Raw genomic sequence first — 26,238 nt, 5'->3', positions numbered from 1 at the left:
AGTCAATCAATCAATCAATCAGACTTTATTTGTATAGCACTTTTCATACAAGTTAAATGTAACACAAAGTACTTAACACAATACAACAAACCGCCCCCCCACCCCCCCCAATTCCTTACTCAAAGCAATGATTTTGTAAATTAATAAAACACGTCATTGCATTGAGTCATTAGCTGAAGAAAATTCCCAAATCAGTGGACAGCAAAGCATTTGCACACCATCACGTGTGATTGCTGGTATGATGCTTATACTACGAAATGCTGCATTTGCTTTATGACATTGATGTTTCTCTTGGATAGCAGTGGTTTCCACCTTGCTACTTTCTCATGAATCCCATTTTGCCCATTCTTTTTCTTATTGTGGAGTCGTGAACACTTGACCTTAGCTGAGGCTTCTTGGATGAGCCTCTGAGAAAGGCCAGCAGTAGCTGAGTGAGTGAACACTGTTCCAAATGTTCTCCATTTGGAGATAATGACTCTCACTGTGATTCGGTGGAGTCCCAGAGCCTTAGAAATTTGCATTCCTTTCCAGACTGATATACGTAAACAACTGTTTTTCTCGTCTATTCTGAAGTTTACTTTGATTGTGGCAAAGTGTGCTTGTGGAAACTTTGTGGTGACTACTTCACTGCAACCAGCCTGCTGCGTTCAATCAGCTGAATCTAATTATCAATTAAATATGGTTAATTGGTTGATTTTGTAAATAAGGGGCAATTACTTTTTCACATGGGTGATATGGGTGTTAGACAACTTTTTTCATTAAATAAATAATTTAAAATGTGTTTTGTGTTTATTCAGTTTCCCTATGTCTAATATTATTTTGTCTAAAGATTAGAAACTATTCAGTGCGACAGATATGCAATAATAGAGGAAATCAGGAAGGGGGCAAATACTTTTTCACTGCACTACATATGGAGAATGCGCAGTAAGTTATACCACTGTAATCTATCTTGGCTTGGCAAAGCATATGGCCCTACCCTTGAACCAAAGCACAATCTAAGGCTGAAAATATGGCCCAATTAGAGTACAGGTGGAATATCCCTTCAAAAGTCAAGTCTACAAGAAGAACCTCAAACAACCATAGAACTGGTGGTTGAGTTGGTTTCCATGGCTCCCCCAATAACGTGTGCATCCAAAGTAGAACAGTGAGATGCAAAACACAAGACACGCAGGCCTCCACTTCCCTGAAATTCTAACATGGACACCAGACGCATGCCCTGAGCTTGAGATTTGGTTCACCCTTCTCACACCCTATTGGGCCACATGGTCACCTGTAGCTTCTTTTGAATTTTGATCTAAATCTTGCTATTCAAGACCAGGGCTGCCCAATTCTCTTCCTGGAGATGTACCATCCTGTAGGCTTTCATTTCATTTTCAATAATAAGTTGACAGCTCAATGAGATAGATATCTAGGTGCTGAATGAGGTGTGCTTTGTTAGGGTTGGAGAGAAAATCTACAGGACAGTTGATCTCCAGGAAGAGGGTTGGGAAATCCTGTTCTACAGCAAAGTTGACACAACCTGCCCGCCCCCCTCAAAAAAAAAAAAAAAAGGGTTGGCCCAGTTAATTCTGGGTCCCATTCCAAATGTATTCTTCCTGGTGAAACATTACACCATTGGTTCAATAAAAATGCAAACAAGTCTTCAGCATTTCAAGACTACGCACATGTGAAATCTTTGCATTTGTGTACTTCTATATAATTTTACTGTAAATTGATCTTTATTTAGAACAATAACCTATTTAAAAGTGAGATCTCTGGTATACTGGCATTAAAATAATAAAAATAATAATCATAATAGCTATATGTGTTTGGTGAAGTCCCATGTAGCGCTCATTTCACGCGATGTCCAACAGAAACGGGAATACTGAATAAAAAGTATTTTGAGTTGGCTGAGCATTCGTTAATTCAATTTTACACAACAACAATGTCGGTGTTAAGAATGTTCTGTTCTCGTCCCGCTTTGTACAGGAAGTACGTTACTGGAATGTCCATACTGGCCTCGGTTACACAATGGCATAATTTCTACAACACATTCTAAAGAACAAAATTGTAAGCTTCTGAAAATTCTTTTTACGCACTACAACAAAATAGGAAATTTACCTCGGATATGGACCCTTACACAACAAATATTTTATCTTTCTTAAACTAAAGTTATTTCAACAGCAATATCCTGTTTTTCCAGGAAATGGTTAAAAGCTCAGCTGCGTCAACTAGCGATCGGAGAAACGCAGCAAGGCAGGCGGTTCAAAATGGATGCGCCTAAAGTTTCTGTTTCTATTTCGTAAATCGAGGCTGCTTCTTCACCCCGCTGCGTTCGTTAGCTGGTAAAATGTCGGACAGCATGGCGATTTGTTAATGTGAGGCCAACTTTTAGCGCGAGTGAAAAAATTATGAAAACAAACTGCACCCTCAATCGACGGAGGGTTGGTGACTTTACAGTCCTTCCTGGTTACAGAACACTTTTTTTTTCACAGAATGAAATAATTAGATCTGGGAACGCTTCTAGGTCTCGCCTGGTGGAATAATTCATTGACAATTAGATGTGGCTATAACAGCTCCTTTCCAGTTGTGGCAAATGCCTTTTGATTCAATCCCTTTTAAGGACTGAGCAATGCCGTATTTCAAGAGGAAAAAAGCGAGAAGACTAACCAAAGGTAAACGATTTTCACAGATTAAAGCCATGAATGTCGCGGCCGGAGCAGGTGAAAATTAGCTAGCTAGCTACACAAACTTTGCGTTATATCATAGTGTTATATCGCTTTAATGTTATGGTATGCTATTCTGTAGCTACAACTAGCCAGTGATTCTTTGCCATTTTGATATAGCCATTTGATACGGCAGCAAGCAAATTCGGGATCGGGCTGGCTAGCCATTCCACCTGGTTTCAGACATAGCTACTTGCTGTCACTTACCTGACCCACAGTTAGCTTTTTAAATGTTAGTTATGTGTTGTGGTTTTAAACAAGTGTACGCAGTTAAGTAACATTTCAACTACGAACGGTGATTACATTGTAACTATGGCTAGAAAATGGATGATGATAACTTCAGTGTTTTCAGTAGTTTTCCATGAAGATTGAGCAATAGCATATGGATAACTGAACTAACGCAGTAATGTAAAGTTCTCAACAACAGTGATTTTTATGATTTACAACCGCTGCATCAGTAATGCACAACTCCTGTCCTGTCTAACGTTGGTTTTTGTTCCAACCAATGACCTTAGTTATAGTCCCTTTAAACTATGCTGGTTTACTGCTGTTCTGTGTTAGAGCACACAGTAAAATCTCCAGTATACACTGAAGTGTGGTGCTTATACAGATTTTCAGATAAGATGTGATTGAGTCAATTAAATAACTAAGAGCAGACGTTGGCACAAAATCCTGAAACGGATCGGCCTTTGTTGTGCACCCCTGCACTGTATAGTTTATGGATGAACAGAATTTCATTACAGCTGGTCTCTTGTCTAATGAAGGTTGTTGAAATATTTGTGCTGAAGATGTTAACTCAATGCGAGCTTGGTTAAATTCAAATAATTAAAAAAAAGGCTTAGTTCTTAGCTCCCCAACCCAGGCAGGGCTGCAGGTTTTTCTGATTTTTGCATTCACTTCAACAACCTGCTTATGCCACAGAGAGCAGGTGAGTCACCTGTGTAACTCCGATCCTTTAATTGTTCAGTTAGACACTGAGTTGAGTGATCTCATTAAATCTCCTTCTTGGGAACGTGTTGGAATTTAATCAGAAGCTAAATTTTTTCCTTTAAATGATGAGCCAATGATAATTTATGTTTGTTAAATCATCTTTCAGTGGAGTAGAATATCCCAGTTCAGCTGTCTGCAGAACAGAAATAGGCATTGTAGTGCTGTAATGGAAAATTTATTGTGGTTCTTCATTTAAACCAAGTACCTGTACCTCCTTCCGGACCTGAAAACAGGGACGAGGACTAGGGATAAGGACTGATTTACTGATTTCATATGAGCTCCTGATTCTTCCTGATTTTCAAAGATGACGTGAAAGTTCAAGTGAAAGGGGGTGTTTGTTTTGAAGGGTTTGTAATAAGATGATGTGTTTAACCGTAGACCTTGACTGTGTCACCCTTCCAGGTCTTTTTGAGCCGGTATCTCCAGGTTCTGGAACATTCCAGAAGCGCATTCTCCCCGTGCTGCAGAACTCGTACTTGGACGCGAAGTCTAGGGGCTGTTTTCGATACAGCGGCACCCAGCTGGTCAACAATGCTGCCCTGCAGAGAGATGTAAGTGCCATTTCCACGTTCAGTCCCATTCAGTGTTATGCTGAGGTCAGTGTGCACTTGATACTTTACCACGTGTGCTTCACAATGGAGCATGACCTTGGAGGTCGATGTTAATGTGTTTGCAGCCAAAGTACGGAACACAGTGTAAAGGCGGGTAAATCTCCCATGATGCCGCTGATCTCTGTGAAAACACCAGCCTTTGGCCTCGACCACTGAACCCATCCTTAGTCTGCTGATACCAGGAGTAGCAATAAAATAAATAAATAAAAATGGCCACCGTAGGCTGTGAACTTGTGATTTTAGCCAAACAAGGCTTATTGCTGATGGTTTTTTGGGGATTCATGTTCGACCGATGCTCTTCTCCTGTCAGTACCAGGCCTTCCATGCTGAGAAGAGGGAGAGGGGATACACAGAGGAGGAGCTGGAAGAGTCATTTGGCTTCCTGCTGTTTGACCAGCAAGAGAAGGTAAAGGTTTCATGCAATACTGCCTGCAACCAGGTGCTACAGCCAGGATGAGAAGTGCGATCAAAAAAAGCACTATCATCACTTTCAAGGGGGCATCCCCACTACCATTTCAGAAAGTTATGGAGAAAGTTACGCTCAAAAACAAACTGTCATGTGACTGGTTCCATGTGATAGATCCTCCGTTATAGGCCAGAACACTAGCACATTTCTGCTTCTGGAGAGAGCTGCAGGGTCTGTTGGTTTTCATTGTGACTCTGCATTTAATTCAACATTTAAAGCAGTTCAAACATTCATTTGGCAGACACTTTTATGCAAAGCGACGTACATATAAGTGTGTACCGAAGGTCATTGGAACAACTACAAAACACAGGTCCGATAAAGTACAATACTCATTATGTAACAGTTATTTATAGCCATGAATGTCCAGTTCACTTAGTGAGCATAGGCTAGGTCAGAGGTCAGTAATGTTAAGTCAAACTAGGAGGCAAGACAACAAGCTACAATATAAAGATGAAGTGCAAGTTGGTTGCACAGTTTCCTCACCTCATGTGTTTACTTGGGTCTGAATCAGTTGCGAGTTTTGAGGTGGAAAGAAAGACCTGAGCAGACCACGGAGCCCTCCAGGACCAGAGTTAGATCATTTTGGACACGGCTGAAAGCCAGATTTTTTTTTCTTCTTCACAAACAAAGTTTTTCAAGTTCAGTAATCACTGAAAACTTAAGTTGCCATTCTCAGTTTTTGAAGAAGGGTAAAACTTTTAAGGTTAAAGTGGTTAATTGCAAGTCGAAGGTGAGGACAAATGTTGAGGTCATAGTTCTATGACATGCTAGTAAAGTAATTATTTTAAAAGATCAGGGTGTCTCATGGCCAGCATATTTATGCAGCCCAGTTGATTCTGCAGCTATGGAATTACGTTCCCATTGCTATTGCAAATTAACCATGTCAGTTTTGTAATAATTGAAAAAAAACTCAGTGAAATCATTGTCTGGACCTGCTAGTTATACCTCTTAAAATCTCATATTTGCTTCTGTTTGCAGGCTAAGAAAGTGTGTGAGAACGGACTGCGGGTTGGACATGGAGCATGCTCCACATTGGGAGACCCCTCTAAAGGTACTGCCATTTGATCTCTTCTCTGCACTAGCATATCTGATCTTGCATTTTGTTGGTCCGAGTGTGTGTGTGTGTGTGTGTGTGTGAGAGAGATTCAAGTGCCTGTCATGTTTACATTACATTGCAGGCATTTAGCAGATCCTCTTATCCAGAGCGACTTACACAACTTTTCCATTGCATTTACATTGCATCCATTTATACAGCTGGACATATACTGAAGCAATGCAGGTTAAGTACCTTGCTCAAGGGTACAATAGCTGTGTCCTAGCTGGGAATCGAACCTGTGACCTTTAGGTCACAAGACCAGTTCCCTGCCCATTATACTACACTGTTGCCCGTTTAAATGTAGTTTAAATTCTGTTCCAGTATGGAGGTCTCTAAACTGAAGTGCTGTGTGTGCTGTGTTGTTCCGTTCTGTGTGAAACTGAAAGCTGTTCTCGGTGCTGATAGGCAGATCAGTTTCTGTTTTGCTGCTGTGCTGCTAGGCTAAGTGAATCTGAAGCAGCCCTCCTCCCTTGCCGCAGCTGGAGAGAATAATTAAACGCGTGCGAGCGTGTCGACCCGCCGCTGCTCCGTACCTGAGTGCAGGAGTGAGGGGGGCCGAGGTAGAGCCGAGCCAGATGTGCAGACTCTGCCCCGGGGCCTTCTCCGGCAGATCCAAGCACGGCTCTCCCCTTCATCCTCCAGGGATCTTCTCCCGGACGAGCAGACTCCAGAGAAAATCCGGAGTAAATCCAGAGAAAATCCAGAGTGAATCTATTGTAGATCCGGAGTAAAGACAGAGTAAGGACAGAGTAAGGACAGCCATGAGCTCTGCTGTTTCTATGTCTCCTCTTGACTCAACTGAAAGTGAAAGCAATGTATGGCCTGGGTTTAACACAAGGAGGGGGGGCGGTGGGAAGGTGGGGGGAGGAAGTGCTGAGCAGTGACAAAGAGACCAGGAAATGCACAAGGGGAAGGTGAAGAGGTGGAGAGAAATATCTTGAGGTATTTTGGATTTTATTTATATGCAATTGTGTATGTACGGTTTTAACAGATTAGTGTCCTATGTTGAACTTTTGCGAATGGTGATGAACACTGGCCTTTCTTAAGTGCTACCTAATTGAGTGTGTACCAACACTGCATGGTGCATGAACCTAATTGCACATTAATTAGTTAACATCTGACAAAAGTGTTCAGGGCAGGAGGCAAGCGCCCAATGAAAATGTGCCTGAGAATGATCTGCAGCCAACCGAGTGCCAGCTCGGTAAGGACAAGTTTCAGTCTAAACGGCCATATTTAAGATCTATTTAACCTGGAAGGTCACCTGAGAAGTCTGTTCTCTTTTAGCAGTGATTGCCTGGGGCTTCATAGTGGATAGAGAATGCATGGGGTTGCGTAGCCAATCAGATGTAGGGGATGATTGTGTAGCCAATCGGATGTCTGGGGTGAGTCTGTATTCTCCACTAATACTGGCCCCCATTGACCCCCGATTACTTTTATCTGCACTAGCTGTATGTAGAAAACAATGATGCAAACTTGCAAAGGCATGGCTCTCTGGAAGAAACAATAGAAAATATAATAGTTATTACAGCATGCCACAGCAGGTAATGTACACATTGTCATCAAAAATAAATAAAACTGTGAGCTACCACTTCTTGCAATCCTCTTGAAAGACTTGTTTTTGTGACCTGCTCGGTAACAAAAATGAACTTCCAGACGTGCTTAATTGAAGATTAAGTTGTGTAGCTCTTGGTTGAGCGTGTTTTATTCTAAAGTGCTGTGATTAAGTTCTACAGGCATATTTTAACTGCTGTTTTGTTTGGTTTTGTATATTAACACTTGAGAGTTCTAGTTGTTTTTGTAAAAACAAAATCCTGCTGCAATCATTGATTTGCGTTTGAAACTCCAGGTCTGAGGGTCAACTGCCTCTTCCTGTGAGTGGCTGTGTGTGCTGGGGCTGAAAGTGGAAGTGCCGTGAGGTTGGGCCTGCGATACAGGCTGAAATCCGTCACAGTTTCACTGTGCTTTTGTGTCAATGCCCTCACAAAAGGAAAAAAAACAAATGCGGTTAGATGTCGGGAAGTTTCATTTGAATACTGGCACCGTGCCAATATTGCGCAATTCTCCCTAGCCAGCTGCGGAAACAGAGCTTCAGCTAGTTAAGATCCTGCCTTCTGCTGTGCCCTGTTCCTGAATGCTGCAGAAGAAGGCTTCCTTAGGCCAAAATGTACAGTTTCTTTAATTGTGTATCTCTCTCTCTCTCTCTCTGAGGAGAACAAGACTTACCTCATCCGGACAGGAAGTACAAAGGTTTTGAGCTAGGCTGTGTGCTGTTAACTGCAGAGAGAGAGAGAGAGAGAGATAGAGAGATAGATATGTGCCATTTCCAGGTGGCAGGGTGTAGGAAATATGGTTAAAATGTTGTTGACCAGGTGCAGTTTCTGTCCTGAACAGAAACCTCCACCTCACTGCTGGTGTTTCAGCATCGTTTTCAACCCCCTTTTTGTTTAAAACGCTTGTTTGATAGAAGCTGTTATTTTGAATTTCTGCTGATTATTTTACTGAATGCACACCAGGGACAGATCCTGGAAGCCCCTCTAGATAAACAGCTATTTGTTTTCTGAATTAAATTTTTTATTTATGTATTTCTTTTTATATATAGAGTATAACCTCTATGCTTCAGGCCTCCTGTTTAATATACTCTTTCACAGTCTCAGGTATTCTGCTCCTCTGTTTACTCCCAGTCTATTGAGAAATGAGGGACAAGCTGACATAGCGGCTTTGAGAAATCTTTCACATCTGCATCTCTGCGGCTGAGCGACCTGCTGAGCTGCAGTTTCAGGATTTTGGCCCGGGAACATGTCTTGTGCTTTATTCAGGAGCGTCGGTGAGAGAAACAGTGCAGTGACTGTTCAGCTGCTCCCTCTCGGGTGCGGTCGGGGGAGGGGTGGGGGGGGTGAGTGGGTGGCGGTGTAGCTGAAGGGAAGTGAGTGTGTCAGTGGGGAGGCGTGAGGGGGAGGGGGGGTTCATGCTCTTACCCGTGTTGTCATGGTAAATATGTACATGTCTGAGTTTGTCCTCGCTCCTTATTATCTTGGCCTAATGTGAGTAGTATTTGGTGTACCGGGGTCTTGTTGAATGTGGTGCAGGTGAGTGTGTGAGCCCTTGTGAGTGTGCGAGCCCTCGTGAGTGTGCGAGCCCTTGTGAGTGCTCTCGTGGTTCTTCTCGCAGGTGTTTATGTCTGGAAGCACTCAGACTGCCTGGACTGCAGTTCCCTCCGCCACAGCACGTCCGGCTTCATCGTCATCCTGAGGCTGACCAAGGTAAGCGCCTGAGGAGCTGTCTCTGGTCTGCTCACAAGGCCAGTGCTCACCCTGTTTACATTAGCCGGATTAAACCAGTTCTGGCCTTGTTCAAACCAGTTCTCCTTTGGTGGTGTTACTGATGCTGGTGTGGAGGAGTATTGGGAATCCAGCCCAGCTCTTATAATGCACGAATGCACGCATGCACACTGTCTGTCCCCCTCTCGCCCACCCCAGTGGGTGGAGCGTGACGCTTGTGTTGTACTCTGGCTGTCCTCTCCAGGGCAGAGTGAGGCCGGTGAGGGAGAACCACACCCAGAGCTTCACCGCTCCCACCACGGGGTTTGACTGCCATGTGGTGGAGCCAATCAGCGATGAGCCCACCCCCAGCTCCTTCCCTCCCGAGTGCATGCAGGTAAACGCCTCACCTCGTTGCCTCTGACCTACGAGCTCATGCAGGTGTAGCATCTGACCTGTGAAGGTATGAGGATGTAACTCCCTATCAGCATCATGCCTACAAGCACACTACAGGGAGAGTGGAGCGATCTCACCATTCAGTAATCCTGTGTGACCTGTGACCCTGTCCCTGTCTGTGCTGCAGTACTACCTGTACGAGCTGAGCGGGCCGGGGGAAGGCGTGGCCGCGCGTCCCAGACACGTCCTGCCGTTCGCGCTCGTGGCGTTCTCTTACAGAGGGGCGGCGCCGCGCCCGTCCGCCCCGCGGGCGACCAGGTGAGCGGAATCCTCTAACGCACCGCGGCTCCCTCTGCCTGAACCTGGTGCTACAGCCCTAATTTACTCCCAGAAATAAACCCTGAAATCCTCTGCTTTGGGGGACCAGTATATGGCAGGATAGCACACTGCTGAGAGCCAAAGTCATTTTAACCTTTTGTGACATTGATGTTTTTGATAAGTTTATAGCTGTTTGGAAGGAGAAGTTGTATTTTCTAAAGAAGCAGTAATGCTGAAAAGGGCTTTAAATGTGTAATCGTGGCCTGTGTTTCTTCTCTCCTTCAGCAGGTCAGAGAGGCCAAGTAAGCAGGAAGTGGAGCTTTTACCCGGTCATATTACTGGTAGGCCAGCTTACGCAAGGCGACTGAGGAGTCACAAGCTGTCTGTGTGCATGCATGCGTGCTTGTTTGGTGTGTGTGTGTGTGCGTACGCGTGTACTTTTGCAGAACCCATTATCTTGGGTGTGTTCGTTCTGCACATGCTCAGTAAAGGGTGGGGAAGGCAGGTATGTAGGACAAGAGGCATGGCTTTCATGTGGTCATACTGCCGGTTGGCAGGGTCACACTAGGTGACTGAGGAGTGGCGAGCTCTGCGTGTGTGTGCGCGTGTGTGTGTGCGCGCGTGTGTGTGTGTTTTTATACTGATGCCGTTATTTGATTGTAGCGTTCCATTGGCACCCATGGAGTGGCCAGCTCCAGATAAAGTCTGTGGTTTACCACGTGGCCCTGAAGTCTAATACTGAACCTGAGACCCCAGCAGCCCTGTAAGTCAGTCTGTGCCGCTCCCATACAACCTTACCCTCACACGCCACAGCCCAACGCTCCCATCACTATCCTGTTGATCAGTATCCACTTCCAAGCTTTTACGTCTTTGACTAAAGAAGCCTGTTCTCGTGTTTGAGTGTTTAATTTCTGGTGTTTTCTTGCAGCCCTGCTGTGTTGGTGGTGGACAGGGTCATGAGCGTTTCAGCCCTAAGGAAAGTCTTACCGCCCGGCGTCTTTGAAACCCGCTTTGGCAGAGAAGGTGCGTCAGCGTTGCTTTGAGCACACCGCTTTTAACCGTTTTCATGGTGTGAGATCACAGAATGTGCGATTAGAATGTTCTCAACCGAACATTCTAATGCTGATGTAACGATCGCTACTGGCAACTGAAAGCAGCACTGTTCTAGAACACTGACTTGGAATTCTTTTGAAAAGCATTCCAAAGACTTCAAAGTCTTCAAAGGGTTAAACATGGCTGGGCCTGTACAACTGTGTGGGTGTTAGAGAGACAAAGAGGAAGAACCAGAAAGTTTAGGATCTTAAAGTAATGAAGAAGTCACCACAAGGACTGTGTGTGTGACCTTAAACTGTATGTTTCCCGCATATTTCAAACAATATTATTAGGGTTAGGGTTACCTTTTTGGGAATGATTTTCTCAGTTTACAAAAGTATATGAATTGTATAGAACCTCGCTCATTGAGGGGTGATAAGCCCATGGTGATAAGCCATTATCACTGTGCTTCTGAAAATCACACCATTATTGAAAATTACAGATCACTGTACTGAATGGAACGTGCTGTAGATTTAAGCTCATGATATGCAGGTGGTGTACTCCCCTGTTCTGGATTGTTCTCAGATTTTTCTGGAAGTGGTTTTGTTTCCGGAGGTCGCTGATCCGCGTCAATACCTGTGGGCAGTGTGTGCTTGTGAGTGCCGCAGAGCATGTGATCGGGAGTCGAGCGTGTGGTTGGTAATCGCTTGTGCCATTCTGGAGAGCGTGTGGTTGGTAATCGCTTGTGCCCTCCTCAGTTTCCCTGGAGGGCAAGTGTTGCAGTCTGTACGAGGTGGTGACATCACTGGCCCAAGACTCCTCATTGGCTCTGCTGACCCTGGAGCTAAAACAGAAGGAACTGGTGAGCGTTTGTTTAAATACGTATTTCTCCCTGCCAGTTTTTCCCCATAGTTCATAGTGTCCAGTCGTATTCAGCAGCCACGCCCACTACTGCAGCCTCTGCCAGCAGGTCAGGGGAAGGTAGACGAGCGCGAGTTCTTCTCTCAAACGAGCCGCTGCTTCTGTTCACCCTGCCGGCCTCTTTTTCACCACAAACTGCAAACTGCCACACCATGCAAAGTTCAGCCATAGACTAATACAAACTTCAGCTGTTAACCAGTTAAAACTTCAACTGTCAATCAGTCTAAACTTCAGTAGTCTGTCAACCAATCCAAGCTTCAGCTGTTAACCAGTCTAAACTTCAGTTAAACATTGGAAGACAGTAAATGTTTGTCTGCACTCTCCTGATTGGACGGCAGGGTTGTGATGAGCCTTGCAGTGTGATCACTATTGGCTGCTTGGGAGAAATGGTGGTAGCGGAGGGGAGAATAAAAACAAGACATTTACAGAACAGGTTGTCACGCACATGTGCTCCCAGTGAGTAGTGTACAGCAGTGCTTTGGGAAGCACTATTTCCAGCCTGGCTCTCCCCAGATGACTGGTTTTCAGAGGAGCAGATAAAGGCTGGGTGTGCTGCTGGCCTCAGCCGTTGTGCTGGCTGGGAGTAAATTCTTTCAGAATACACAGCGCAGGAACCTTTGTACCCCTCTCCCCCGCCGCACCGCGCAATCCAGAGGGGAAGAAGTTACCCATTTAAATCGGTGTCCTTGGAGACGGCTCGATCAGACGATGTTGATGTTGACGACGGTGTAAATCATTCATGGCGTTCCCTGGCCGCTCTCCTCTTAGGTCAACTGGAACACTCCCAAGGGGACCTCTGGGTTTTGTAGTTTTTTTGTCGCTCTAAAGAAAGGTTTCCTGTTTACAGGCCCTCGTGCTGCAGTTGGACGGCTGCGGGTTGCTTGTGCTCTTGAGCTCCTCGAACTTTCTGACGTATCAAGGTAAAGAAGTTAGGCTATAATCAAGACAGCCCCTTCCTCATGAACATGGTATGCGGGTGCACGTGTGCGTGCGCGTACGTGCATGCGTGTGTGTGTGTGTGTGTATGTGCGCGTACGTATGTGCATGCGTGTGTGTGTGTGTGTGCGTGTGTATGTGCGCGTACGTGCATGCGTGCGTGTGTGTGTGTGTGCGCGTTCGTGTGTGTGTGTATGTGTGCGTGGGGTAAAATGCCAGATTGTTGGCATTGGGGCAGTAATGTCATGTGTGGGCGTGTGTGTGTGTGTGTGTGCGTGGTGTAAGTAATGGGGCAGTAATGTCATTTGTGGGCTGTTGGTTCTCCAGACCCTCTGTTAGGAAAGACGGAGATTCTCCTGGCCATGTTTGTGTTTCCGGACTCAGCTGTGCAGAAAGGTAAGAGGCATCTTGCATTAACATAGTACATAGTTCTGTGTGTCATATATTAATTACCTCAGTACAGGGGCAGACAAGTACAGCGGTGATGCTCCAAATCAGATCATTTTCTAATTTGTGCTGTATCTGCTTTTAAGAGTTTATTTGGAAAGATGAGACTGTTGCTGCGCTTGTTCACTTAACCTGTTACGCACTATAGTGATATTATTTTAAACGTTAGCTTTGTCAAAATCAAAGTGTATTTTTGCAGGTTTTTTGGGTGGTGCATTTACTTTGTTTTCTGTCTGTAGGTTTGGAGATCCAGAGATCCAGGACTTCCCTTTCGCGAAACGTGCTGCAGGTCCTCCCAGGCCTGAACTACGCCGAGTCTGAGATTGAGAAGTGTCCTCCAAAGCAGCAGGGGTCACTCTGTGATCTGGTGGAGCAGCACCTGCAAAGTTATGCCACCGTAAAGCCGCCAAGGATTCCTGACAACCCCTCCGACGAGGCTGGTCAGCTTCAAGAACAGTATGACGCACCAGAGACGCTAAGCCACTGCAATAGTGCCCCCAAGTGTGGGGCGGTGGCATTGCAGCGCCTGCAGGGCTATCTGGGCCAGCCAGAGGCCTATGCCCTGCCTGTGGTCAAAACTATGGAGCTGTTGGCAGTCAGAGGGGAGGAGCGAGGAGACGATGCCTGCTGTTTTCTCCCGCCTCTGGAGGAGATCCCGCCAGGGGGTGCCAATGCGGTGACTGAGGACCATGGGACGCCTGGCGCTGCCGCGTTGACCTGCGCTAAGCCTCGCTCTGAGGCACTGGGGACTCCGACCGTGCCCATGTCGGGTGATCCGCCCATGGACCACAACTTGGTCATCATCAGGGAGGGAAGAGTTTGGACATCAGGCCTCGTGGCCAAAAGCATCGTCGAGCGTCGAGGGAGCGCTGCTGAGTCCACTGGTACGGTCGGATTTCCGTGTGTGCAAAGCCAGCTAGCAGTCAAACCTGCAACCTCAAAGAGGCGGAGCAGTAAGAGGAAGAAGGTTTCACAGCCTGCCAATCAGAAGAGCCTGGGCCAAGGTGGTGGGATTGAGGGCCAGCCGGTTATGGCTCTGCCGCTCCCTCCAAAGAGGAAGGGCTTTGGGTATGGCCTCAAAACCATCATCACAGACTGTGGCAGGATGTTCATCCCCCACGGCTCAGAGATCCTCCCCAGGGACATTGCATCACTGGCTGAGAGGCAGAGGGTTGTGACTCTCTCGACTGAGGAAATGGGGTCTGCTGGAGCGCCAGCCGTGCCTGCCGAAACAGCTGACCAACCGACCCCGATCACAGTATCAGCTGACCAACCGACCCCAAACACAGTATCAGCTGACCAACCGACCCCAAACACAGTGTCAGCTGACCAACCGACCCCAAACAGTGAGACAGCTGACCAACAAGCTCCATCCATGCATCCAGCTGACAGACTGGAGACGGGGTTACCAGTGGTCTCTCCTCCTGCAGAAGACAATAATATGAACAACAGTGAGACCAAAATAATTCCCGATAAAATTAATGCAGGTGAAATTCAAGGGTCCAAAGCCTTAATATCGTTCAAGGAACTGAGAACAGTTATTCAACATATAAAAAGAAAATTGAAATGTCCAGATCAGATGTTGGACAATTTTGGGGGCAGTTTGGCTGATGATGAACCTCAACAGAAGAAGAGCAAGAGCAACAGTCCCGTGGCCAACGAGACGCAGGGCTCTAAAATCAGCTGTAGAAAGGACGTTTCCCCAAAGGGAGCAAACGTCCCGCAGCTGTGTCCCAAAATGACAGACAGCCCCGGTTCAGACCCAACACTGTTGGGAAAACCGCAGAGGACAGATGGACAGGATGGGGCACAACCAAGGAGAACCTCTCCCAGGAGGCTGGACCTCCCAAAGTCCTCCCTGCCGCCTGAACAAACACTGAAGACCCAAGCTCCGCCCACCACCCCAGCAAAACCAGTGAAGCTCAAGCCATTCAAAAAACAACTGAGAAGCAGGATTATTGACAGCACCACAGAGAATGGTATGTATATGTGGACTGAGGTCCAGTTGTTGCTCATCAATGTAGTGCAAGGAGAAGATGATCTATTAAAATGGATCTCTGTTTTTATCCCATTTTACTTTTAGGACTTTAGTACACTCCCTGGTATTAACACATCTTGGCGAATTGAAAATTTAAAAGAAAATGACACAAAACTGTCAAAATGCCCGTTCTGTAGCTTTGAAACAGACCACAAAGCGGTGCCTCATGCCTGTTTCTCAATCAATTCCAATGTTTAATAATTAATTCTATTTGCTGCTTTGTGCTGCTTTATGTCTCTTTCTCCTTCCTGTGTATTTCTCTTTTCTCCTACAGACTCATTGAATAGCGACAGTCCTGCTTCCCAGTACAGTGCAGCGATAGGCCAGTCCCAAGAGTTTAAGCCCGATGGGCACCGGGTGTCCCCGGGTGGGGTATGCTCAGGTGGGGGGAGCCCTGTTCCCGAGCAGGGTTCCACCAGTGCTGGCCAGCCTGCTGACGCTCTCACCTTGCTAGCTGATTTGGCCCTCAGTTCCAGTAGTGACAATTCTCCAACAGACCTCAGCCCGGCCCTGGAGTCAGATCCCTCGGCAAGAGACGGAAGTCCTGCCAAGCGGCCCCTCCCCCTCAGGTCTCCTGCCCCTGAGGGCCTGGTGGTGAGCGGGGAGCTTATTTCGATCATCTCCTTGGAGCACAATTACTCAGCGCCCCCCTCCTGTATGCTGGGTTCGATGGGTGGGCCCCGACAGCTTTCCCTCCAGAGCGTTGCGGACACCTCGCCCCCATCTGCCCAACCGGGCCCTCTGGGTCAGGACAACACAGACCAACTGAATGTAACAAATCGTTTGCCCGGCAACCCATCCCCGCAGTGCCCAGCTGCAGAACGGCGGAAGCGGGGTTCAAAATGGGCCCGGGACATTGTCCAAGTGGGTGAAACAATCCGTGTGACGCGACCGTGGAAAGACGAGTACAAGTTTGGTCCCGACAGCAAGTACACCAATGAACCTGTGGTAAAGGCTGTCATGCGGGCCTTGCATGGGTGCGTAAACTGTCCTCCTCCATATTTGGGGCGCATTCCAATCGCTTATTTTTTTTTTTACCTCCCTGCTTCCTTTCCTTGCATCCTTTGCTAGCTCCAAGGACACAAGGAAAGGATATGAGGACAGAGGAATCAGACATTATGTAAAAAAAAATACTTGCGTAAAGGATGCACTCGTGTTTCCTTGCTCAAGCTTCCTCTTAGCTCCTTGCTCCTAGTTCCTTCAAGGAACATTGAACAGGTTGGAATGTGCTTAAAGGTGCTGGCAAGAGACAAGGACGGATAAAATAAGCAATTGGAATGAGCCCATGATCTCTCCAATGAATCAACTCTGTCCTCTGTGATAGCTAATTCTCTATTGTGCTATATCAAACCATGGTAATATGCTTTCCTTTCCCCATATCAAAACATGATTATGTTATACCAGAGATTTTTTATGATAATGATAAATTGAGTCATGTTTTGTTGATGTTGCTGCTATACCTCAAAATTCTTCTTGAAAATTTTGACCTGTATCATCAGATTAACGTACCATGTAATGTGGTGGCGCTGGGACTGTGTTGCTGTGGTGCTGGTTTGTGTAGAGGTGTACTAAAATGCCTTTTTTTTTTTTTTTTGTTGTCTCATCCTCCATCTAACCGGACTCCTACTCAGGCCGTGGGATTTCGGCATCGAGGACACTACGGAACAGTCGTGTCTGATCCTGCACACTTGGATCGGCCTGTTCTACAGCAGGTCCACCACCAGGTTCTTCCAGACAGATCTGAACAGGCCCCTTCTGGAGGGCCGCCCCCTCGCTTTGAAGGCCCGAAGGAAGTCGCGGACTAAGGAGGCGACGCCCACCGGGTTGCCCGACTCCGAGGTTCTTCAGGACGCTGCTGAGATACAGCGCTGTGCTCCGCCTCCTGCTGCTCCTCCACCTCCGGAGGAGGAGGTTTTGGACCTGAGGGAGGCGAGCAAGAAAATGGCGGATCCCCCGCATCCTTTGCCGGCGGTGTTGGATCTGTCACGGAAACGTTCGGAGGCTTTGGACCTTTCCAAGCACAGCAGTGAGACATGTCCTCATGGCAGCAACCAGAGAATTTTACCAAAAAATTCTGTGGTCCCTTTACCGCCCCCAACACTGTACAACTGCACCTACATGTATGCGGTCCCCTTTCCCTCTGCATACTCCCAGTTCATTCGCAAGGTAAGAAATCATTTTCTCCAGGTGTTAGACCTTTTTCTCATCAGAGAAAATCACTACCTGGTACTGTAGTTTTGCCATTTTGTTTTTGCCTTTTTTAAAATTTGTTTTCCCTTCTCCAGGAGTACAGATCAAGCACTGACAACATGTCAGATGATGGAGGCGAACAGAGAGATGATGGCAGCATTTTGCAGGAAGACGATGGCGAGGAGAACTACGACTCTGGGTTCCATCAGCCCTTGAGTAATGATGATATTTACGCTCAGATGTGTGAGCGCACTGCAAGTTTGCGCATCAGCAGAGACACATTATTCAACGGGACACACAGAGTTGTGAGACAAATGAGTGATGGGACCTTGCGTTCTCACTACCCTTTGCAGTCACTTGACATAGAAGTGAACAGGAGGACCAAGAGGACTAAAGAAGGCTCTCCCTGCATACAGCCATGCAGGCTTTCCAAGGTCTGCTGCACAGCAGCTGAAACACTTCAGCCAATCAACATCTGCCACACAACAGCTGAAGTGCTACAGCCAATAGGTGCCTCCGACCATGAATCCGAAGGAACTGTTGTTACAGACGGGGGTGATGGGAGTGATTTCAATAAAGGGAAGGAACTCACAGCAGTGCATAATGGGAGTGATTTCAGTAGAGCAGAAGCATGCACAGCAGTGCATGATGGGATGGATTTCAGCAAAGAGGAGGCATGCACAGCAGTGCATGATGGGAGTGATTTCAGCAAAGGAAAGGAAAACACAGCAGTGCATGATGGGAGTGATTTCAGTAAAGAGGATGCATGCACAGCAGTTCATGATGGGAGTGATTTCAGTAAAGAGGATGCATGCACAGCAGTGCATGATGGGAGTGATTTCAGTAAAGAGAAGGCATGCACAGCAGTGCATGATGGGAGTGATTTCAGTAAAGAGGATACATGCACAGCAGTGCATGATGAGAGTGATTTCAGTAGAGCAGAGGCATGTGCAGAAGTGCATGATGGGAATGATGTCAGTAAAGAGGATACATGCACAGCAGTGCATGATGGGAGTGATTTCAGTAGAGCAGAGGCATGTGCAGAAGTGCATGATGGGAGTGATGTCAGTAAAGAGGATACATGCACAGAAGCACATGATGGGAGTAATTTCAGTATGGATGAAGAATTCACAGCAGCGCATGATGGAAATGACATCATTGAAGGGGAGGAGCACAAAGTAGTCTGTGATTTAATTGAAATGCATGATGGAAGCAATGGCAGTGGGGAAGAGATGCCTACAGCAGTATTTGATGACAGGAGAGATTCAGTTACTGAGTTGCAAACAGCACTTTCTAATGGGGATAAGTCCGGCAACGTCATTGACGTGGGGGAAAGCGCCAGTGAAAATCGAAGTCCTACCCCTACGCTCGACGAATTGCCTTACGAGCTCAACCTCTGTCTAAGTGACAGCCAAAGTGGGACTCCTGTGTATGACTGCTTAAAGAGGGAAGCACGTGGGAGTAGAAGTGATACGCCAACGCAGGATGAGTTACCTGGCGAGCATGGATCTTACAGGTACGACCACTTCTCTGTGCCGACAGGAGATCTGTTGAGCAGCAGGGTTGATCCTGTTGGCTCAAACAGCGAGGCTGATTCCTCCGCTTACCTGCCTCAAAGTGCTAATATACCTTGTCCCAGCAGCATGCGCATGAGCCCACCAAGAGCACCGTCCTCTCTGGATAAGCCATTTTCCTGCAGCAGCCCTGTTTCACCCCAGGTTTCAGAGGAGAGTCGGGAGCCCCAGCCTCTCTCTGAAGACACACCCAACCTCAACAGTAGCACATCCTCTGAAGAAGTTTCAGTCTGCTCAGAACCCAAGTCCATTAAGGCCACGCAATTCTTCAGGCCTCACAGCTGTGAAGAACTATGCACAGCTAACGAAGAAGGCATTACCATATCGAAAGAGACAGATCTTCCTCAGAGTTTGGACTCGCCGCGCAGGAATCGCGAAGCTGTTAGCCAAAGCGAACCTACGGCAGGTAGCCAGAGCCCCACACGCAGTGAGCTCAGCCTTGGTCTCAGCTGCAGCCAGGTGTCCGAAGCCAACCCTCAGCATGATTCTATTCTTCCATCGAAGGATGACTCAGCAATTTGTGACATTGAGCCAGCCGATAATGGCAGCGAAGTCATGACTGCTGAGGATGATCACGGTAGCGATCCACTACGGTCTTTCGACGCTGTCCTCCCACCCAGTCCTTACAGTAGGATTAGCCCTGCAGAGATCTCTCCGTCCCGTGCAGCCAGTGACGGCACCTCTTCAGAGGGCCCTAAAGCCCTTGAGGACTTCCAGCAGAGTCCCCAAAGCACGTCATCAGACAGCAAAGATGTAAACTTACTAAACAGTAGCTTAGAAGTGGTTCCAAATGGTAAGCTCCATCTTTTGAAGCAGAACTCTGACTATGAACCATGTCACTCAGTAACCAGTTCCCAAAGTAAGTTACAGGCTGATTGTTCGCATCAGCCACACCAACCTTTTTCAGATGGGAAGGATATACCTGCAGATGAGTTACTCGACCATTCCAAACCCATCTGCCAGACCAAGCGCAGTGACTCTCCACCTGGCTCTGGTTCCGACAGCGCTTGTCCCTCAATGGTAGGCTCAGTTTACAGCGAACATGAGATTACGGGCACCTCTGCTCCCGTAGGAAGCTCACAGCACGTTGATCGAAGTTACAAAAAAAGCATCAGTCCTGCGTCTTGCAGGTCCCACACGCCTGCCGAGCGGCTGGGCGAATCCGGCAGGGCTTGCGGAAGCCAGGAGCGCCAAGGAGGAAGTGACGCCAGCCTGGCAACGGACAGAGGGAAAACGAGAAGCCCTGTAAGTATGGAGGAGTCCTCTGATCCTGCTGCTCAACACACGGCAACAGAGGGCTTCAGTGAAAGCTATGCCCTGAAAGAGGAAAAAGACGAGGAAGGGTATAATATGATGGGGGACAGAGAGAGTGTGAGCTCTGGAGACTTCTCTGATGCTGTTACAGGAGAGGATGCGGGAGGAAGTCCCGTTGGTGAGGATTCTTCTGACGAAGAGGAAATTGATGAAGCGTTGGACTACAGCAAGGCTGGCCCACTTAGCCTCTGCTCTGCTCGGAGTGAAGGGACACGCCGGAGCTGGGCCTCGTGTTCAGCTCCCCACAAGGTAAAGGACACTGCAGAAAGGGAACGGTCTTCTTATTGTAGAGGTGGGAGAAAAAGTGCCAGTCAAGATTGTGTGCCGATGGAAGAGGAGGAGGAGGGTGAAAGCTCAGTTGTCAGACCATCCATCTTCACTGTGTTGGATTGCCAAGGAAACCGAAGGACTTACGAAAACTACCCCATCACCAAAACGGTGTGGAACGAGCCCGTCGGGGCTGCTCAGAACAGCGGCGCGGGGAGCAGTCACCTGCTCGGCTTCCTGCAGAAATGGGTGGAGCCTCAACACGCGCAGCCCGACCTCACCCAGTCCTCCCTGGACCTGCAGTACCTCATGTTCTCCGAAAAAATGAACCAGATTCTCAAGAAGCACCAGCCGGATGCCGAACGCCGCGGTTCCGCACACCGCTACCCGTGGCGGCAGCGCTCCTCGGCCGACGTGGACAGCGCCCCCTGTGGCAGCCCTGCGACATTGCAGTTTCCCGGCCCTCGGGACTGCATCTCAGAGGAGCCCACCAGCAAGCGGAGATTAAAGAGGGATAAGCGTGAACGCGTGGGGCTTCAAGCTCCCGAAGCCAGCCCTAGCTGCTACCCTATAGATAGTGAATCGCCCCAGTGTCTCAGGAGGCTGACTCATTTCAATAGCTTTCCCGAGTCCTGTCCTGCGGTCTCGAACATCGCCGTCGAGTGCGCCCAGTCGTACCGGGCCATGATGAACGATGTCTGCTCGGGGAAGCAACCCCAGCATCGACCCAGCAGGCTCCAGAGGGAAGGGACCACACAGCCGCACAGAAAGGACTCCTGTAAGCAGATAAAGGAAGTCTGTGCCATCAGCCCACACCGAAACCTCAACGCTGCCAACAGGCTGTCCTACAAAGACAAGTTCAGGTTCTACATCTTGGTGACATCTACAGACGCCTTCTTTGAACAGACAAGGGTGAGTATTCGCAAAAAAGAGGTTATATATTTACAACGTGAATTATATTTCTAATATTGCTTTCTCTTCTCATGCAACATTGATAAACTATTTGATATGTAAGAGACTGAAAATGTGTTGGGTTTTGAAATAAACTGAGACTATGACTGAGAAACTGAATCTGTACTCCACCAGACCTCACAGTGAAGGTGTGCTGTCAGTGAGGTGACCGATTGGTGTGTACTGATGCAGCTTTTTCATTGGTCAGGAGCTGTTAGAGGCGGAGGGTCACGAGAGTGTGGAGCCCGATCAGTTTGACCTCGAGAGGCGAAGCTCTGCCTCTGCCCTCCTGGTCATCCTGCGGAACGAAGACATCGCCGAGCACATCAGCAGGGTGAGGTGGCCTGGACTCGCTGGTCCGTTTGGGCAGGGGAGCCTAGTTCTGGGGTCCCGTGTGTTCCAGTGTTCCTACCAACTATAGCTGCAACCAGAGAACTTAATTTTTAATCTCTGTCAAGGGATTATTTACATTATTTACCTTCTTAATAGCAGCGAAGGTCTTGAAGTGCCTGATATTCACAACCGAGAACATTTGTACTAGTGGTCTCAGGCCACAGGTTGGGTGTATGTTTAAGTCTCAAATCTCACGCTGTGGGGTCAGACTCAAATACCAGCAGATTTGGACCATGAGTGGACCATGGGAGGTAAGGTGACGGCATAATTTACACGTTCCTCTCAGATTCCACGCCTGCTGGAGCTGAAGAGGACCCCCGGAGTGCTGTTTGCCGGGGTGGACCGGCCCGATGACGTCCTCAACCACACGCATCAGGAGCTGTTCAGAGAGGGGGGGTTCACCGTGTGTGACGCAGACGCGCTGCGCTCCTTCACTTTGGGTCAGTACTGCCTGGACTCAAACAGAGTATGTGTATGTGTGTGTATGTGTGTGTGCAGTGCGGGTATGTGTGTGCATGCAGTGTGCACATATGCGTGTGTGCGTGCAGTGTGCGTGCAGTGTGCACGCGTGCGTGTGTGTGTGCAGTGTGCACGCGTGTGTGTGTGTGCGCGTGCAGTGTGTACGCGTGCGTGTGTGTGTGCGTGCAGTGTGTACGCGTGCGTGTGTGTGTGTGTGTGTGTGTGCAGTGTGTACGGTGTGCGTTTGGATGAAGCTGTATTGACTGTGTCACAGCTGTGCTGTGGGGCTGGACAGTTTTGCGGGTGGCGGTTAGTTGTGCAGTGTGTGTGTGTGTGTGTGTGTGTGTGCGCAGTGTATACGGTGTGCGTTTGGATGAAGCTGTATTGACTGTGGCACGGCTGTGCTGTGGGGCTGGGACAGTCTTGCGGGTGGCGGTTAGTTGTGCAGTGTGTGTGCAGTGTATACGGTGTGCGTTTGGATGAAGCTGTACAGTTGGGACAGTTGTGCGGGTGGCGGTTAGTTGTGCAGTGGTCTATGCGCTGACGGCACTGTGACCTGCTTCCTTCGGCAGGTGAGCTGCAGAGGCTGGTGGGGCTGCTGGAGGAGCTGAGTGAGAGGAGCCGGTGGAAGTGGCTGCTGCACTACAGAGACGAGCGAGAGCTGAGGGAGGGGGCCAGGTAGGCACACGCTCGCCTGCACTGCTAAAACCAAAAAACAACTCCTCCTCCACAAGTATTTTAGTCTCAACGTTAAGATTTAAAACGCTCTTTCTTTTACTTTTGTGCTAATGAGACAAAACTGTTGCCAGTGAGGGGTGAGAGTTTTGACTCATTTCACGATTTGCCGATGGGGGAGGAAATTTCTCTTGTCAAGCAAACAGGACCTTAAAACAAGCTAGCATTTTTTCCTCGAGAGAAAAAAAAAAAGATTGTAAGGCTCATTACGAGACTAAAGCTCTTAAGGCACTTTTTTGCAGGGTGCTCTCGAACCCTAGCACTCGCCCCCCCATCTCTTTAACCCCCCCCCCCGTGGCGCACTTCAAAGGCGTGTTATTGTTGTGTTATAGGTGGAGCTCGGGGGCACGGCGTCTGAAGCAGGTTGTGGACCGTTGCCAGGAGGCGGGGCTTGCGGAGGTCATGCCGTATCACGAGTGTGATGTCATCTCTCGAGCCCGGCCCGACTACCTGAGCTGCCTCCTTCGTCTGCAGGCTCAGCGCGCCACAGTCCGCTTTCCCGTCTTCATCACTGGTGCGTATGCGCCACACGCTCGCTCACACTCACACACACACACTCACACACACACACACACACACATATACGCTCACACGCCCATTCACACGCACACACACACACACACACTCATACACACACACACACACACACACACACACACACACATATACGCTCACACGCCCATTTACACACACACACACACACACACACACACACGCACAAACATATACGCTCACACACGCTCGCTCACACTCATTCACACACACACACACACACACACACACACACACAAACATATACGCTCACACGCCCATTTACACACACACAGACACACGCACAAACATATACGCTCACACGCTCGCTCACACTCATTCACACACACACACAAACGTATACGCTCACACGCTCACACTCATTCACACACACACACACACACACTCGCTCTCACGCCCATTTACACACACACACACACGCACAAACATATACGCTCACACTCATTCACACACACACATACACGCTCGCTCACACTCATTCACACACACACACACACACACACTCGCTCTCACGCCCATTTACACACACACACACACGCACAAACCTATACGCTCACACTCATTCACACACACACACACACACTCAAACATATACGCTCGCTCGCTCGCATGCCCATTTACACACACACACACACACACACACACACTCAAACATACGCTCACACACTCATTCACACACACACACACACACACACACTGTTGCACACTTGCATACTCGCACATATACACTCCATCACATACATTTTCCTGCATGTAGCATCAGTGTACTCTGATGGCCGTTTTTGGTTTTAAAAGAGGTATATAGAGTTATTTGTGTGTGCTGTGTGTATGTGTATGTGAGTGTGTGTGAGAGAGAGAGAGACGGAGAGAGAACATTAAATGGTCACTGGTATTGCTTGAAGATAAATTTATTCCTGTCTTTTTCCCCCAGACACACCTGAAGTTTCGTTTGAGAAATGTGGGATTTTAGCCATGAACCTCAACACCTTTTCACCCGTTCACCTTTCCCTGAACTCTGCTGCTCCAGTTGATTTTTAAGAGCACAACCTGTATTCAACTTCAGCATAGTTACTTATACCATTCACCTTACCGTGCCTTTTGATTTCCCCTGTTGTAAAAAGCAAGATTTGTTAATATTTATGTTGATTATATATTTTATTCTTTTTACCTGGTTAATATCAGGCAGGAAAGGGCAACTGTTTATTTGGCATAATGTTGGTTTTATCCGGGTGTGTGTACCTGCGGCAGTGCTAAATTGTACATGTGTTTTGTTACTGTGAAGGACTTCTCTACATAGTTTTTTTTCACTAATGTACAGGGTACCAGGGTATTTTTATAAAACATTACCAAATCTGAGGTACGGACAAGGGATCATATTGGTATTGTTCATTTGGCTACAAGCCAAGTTTCTCCTGCAATATAATGTGTTTCTTGAAAGAGTTCTGTGATCTAATTCACACACATTTTTTAGTTCAGTGTACTGTAATTTCACAGATATTTATTTTTTACATCTTACAGAATTCATGTTGCTGTAAATAATTTGCTAGCCTGCAGTTAGGAAAAAATGTGCACTTTTGAGCACCAGGATGTGCTGATTGGACACTCACCTGTAAGTGGCTGAAAACATCTGATTGGATGGAATAATAACCAATGCGCAGAAACGACTGCACCTGATTGGACGGGTGCACTTCATCACCTGAGGAGTCGATCGTTTGTGCTGCTGCATGGGTGATGATGTTCTCTGTGGGTGTCACGTACTACATTTTGAATGCACACCATGGGGATTATTTACACAGCTGTCCACAGGTGTGGGGCCTTCTGTTCCCTGTGGTGTGTACGTCTGATGCTTCTGACAGGGGAAATCACTTGTGTGTGTTTTTTCTTTCTCGCTGTGGATGTGCCCAGGACGCTCAGGTCCTCTGTTTCACTGGCATGTCGGTGATAAATATAGTACATGTTCGAAAACTTGGGGAGTTTGGTGTCTGTTGTGTGTGTTTTTTTTTAGTATGGGAAATTAACCGTAAAATTTTATTTATACTGATGCAAACGTCCTTGAGCAAAGCTGATTCCTGACCACAGAAATAGCCCTGGTGAAATAAGGATGTGTGCGTGTGCGTCTGTGCGTGTGTGCATGTATGTGTGTGCGTGTGCGTGCGTGTGTGTGTCCCAGTGCAGCGTAGCTTAGTTCATGTCATGTTGGCTCAGGTTTGAGCAGGGGTTTTCCAACTCTGTGTTAACCTTACTTTTTATTTCATCCAGTCCTCTTGATCAATTTAGATTGTTGGAAGTGTGATTACACTACCGGTTAAAAGTTAACAAAAGTACTCAGTGAATAGTCAGAAGTTTAAAAAGTATATTTTACTTCACAGGACAGTGACCTAAATCTTGGAATTCATAAACAAAAAGTCATGAACAGGTGAACAAATTCTTTCCATTTTCCATTAAGTGTTGCAAAAGCAAGCTAGTTTGGGACAAATGTAGACAGAAGGGCCAAGGAGAAGCAACCCACAAGTTTGGACCTTCTGCAGCGCTGTTGGTGTGAACTTTCAGAACCATGTGATTGCCCTTGTAGAAAGAAAATGTGCACAGC

General features: G+C 47.5%; 1 protein-coding gene across 5 annotated transcripts; it reads left to right on the top strand.

Annotated features, from left to right (window-relative positions):
- The first annotated feature begins 1,985 nt into the window (after positions 1-1,985).
- On the top strand, positions 1,986-25,621 carry tasor2 (transcription activation suppressor family member 2). Of its 5 annotated transcripts, XM_035401517.1 has the most exons (23): positions 1,986-2,654; positions 4,098-4,246; positions 4,617-4,712; positions 5,751-5,823; positions 9,037-9,128; positions 9,391-9,522; positions 9,709-9,839; positions 10,125-10,180; positions 10,503-10,602; positions 10,768-10,862; positions 11,630-11,733; positions 12,640-12,712; positions 13,056-13,124; positions 13,415-15,154; positions 15,488-16,190; positions 16,845-17,379; positions 17,499-18,164; positions 18,210-21,470; positions 21,718-21,843; positions 22,189-22,342; positions 22,934-23,039; positions 23,429-23,610; positions 24,580-25,621. In XM_035401517.1, the coding sequence occupies exons 1-23, from the start codon at positions 2,612-2,614 to the stop codon at positions 24,684-24,686; spliced, it is 8,793 nt and encodes a 2,930-aa protein (XP_035257408.1). In that variant the 5' UTR covers positions 1,986-2,611; the 3' UTR covers positions 24,687-25,621. The 5 variants fall into 5 exon arrangements, with proteins under 5 accessions (XP_035257408.1, XP_035257407.1, XP_035257405.1 ...); XM_035401516.1 differs by having other exon boundaries at positions 10,128-10,141; positions 17,499-21,470; XM_035401514.1 differs by having other exon boundaries at positions 10,128-10,180; positions 17,499-21,470.
- Positions 25,622-26,238: the final 617 nt, after the last annotated feature.

The sequence above is a fragment of the Anguilla anguilla genome, chromosome 19, assembly GCF_013347855.1.
Source record: "Anguilla anguilla isolate fAngAng1 chromosome 19, fAngAng1.pri, whole genome shotgun sequence".
In the NCBI taxonomy this organism is placed as follows: Eukaryota; Metazoa; Chordata; class Actinopteri; order Anguilliformes; family Anguillidae; genus Anguilla; species Anguilla anguilla.
Note: the sequence above shows the minus strand (reverse complement) of the source record. Positions and strands in the feature narration are given on the sequence as shown.

Excerpts from the sequence above, each read along its gene's own strand:
- tasor2 (XM_035401513.1), top strand. The coding sequence starts at position 2,612 with ATGCCGTATTTCAAGAGGAAAAAAGCGAGAAGACTAACCAAAG. Across the intron at positions 4,713-5,750 it reads TGTTTGACCAGCAAGAGAAG|GCTAAGAAAGTGTGTGAGAA; the intron begins GTAAAGGTTTCA and ends TTCTGTTTGCAG. Across the intron at positions 21,471-21,717 it reads CCTTCTTTGAACAGACAAGG|GAGCTGTTAGAGGCGGAGGG; the intron begins GTGAGTATTCGC and ends TTCATTGGTCAG.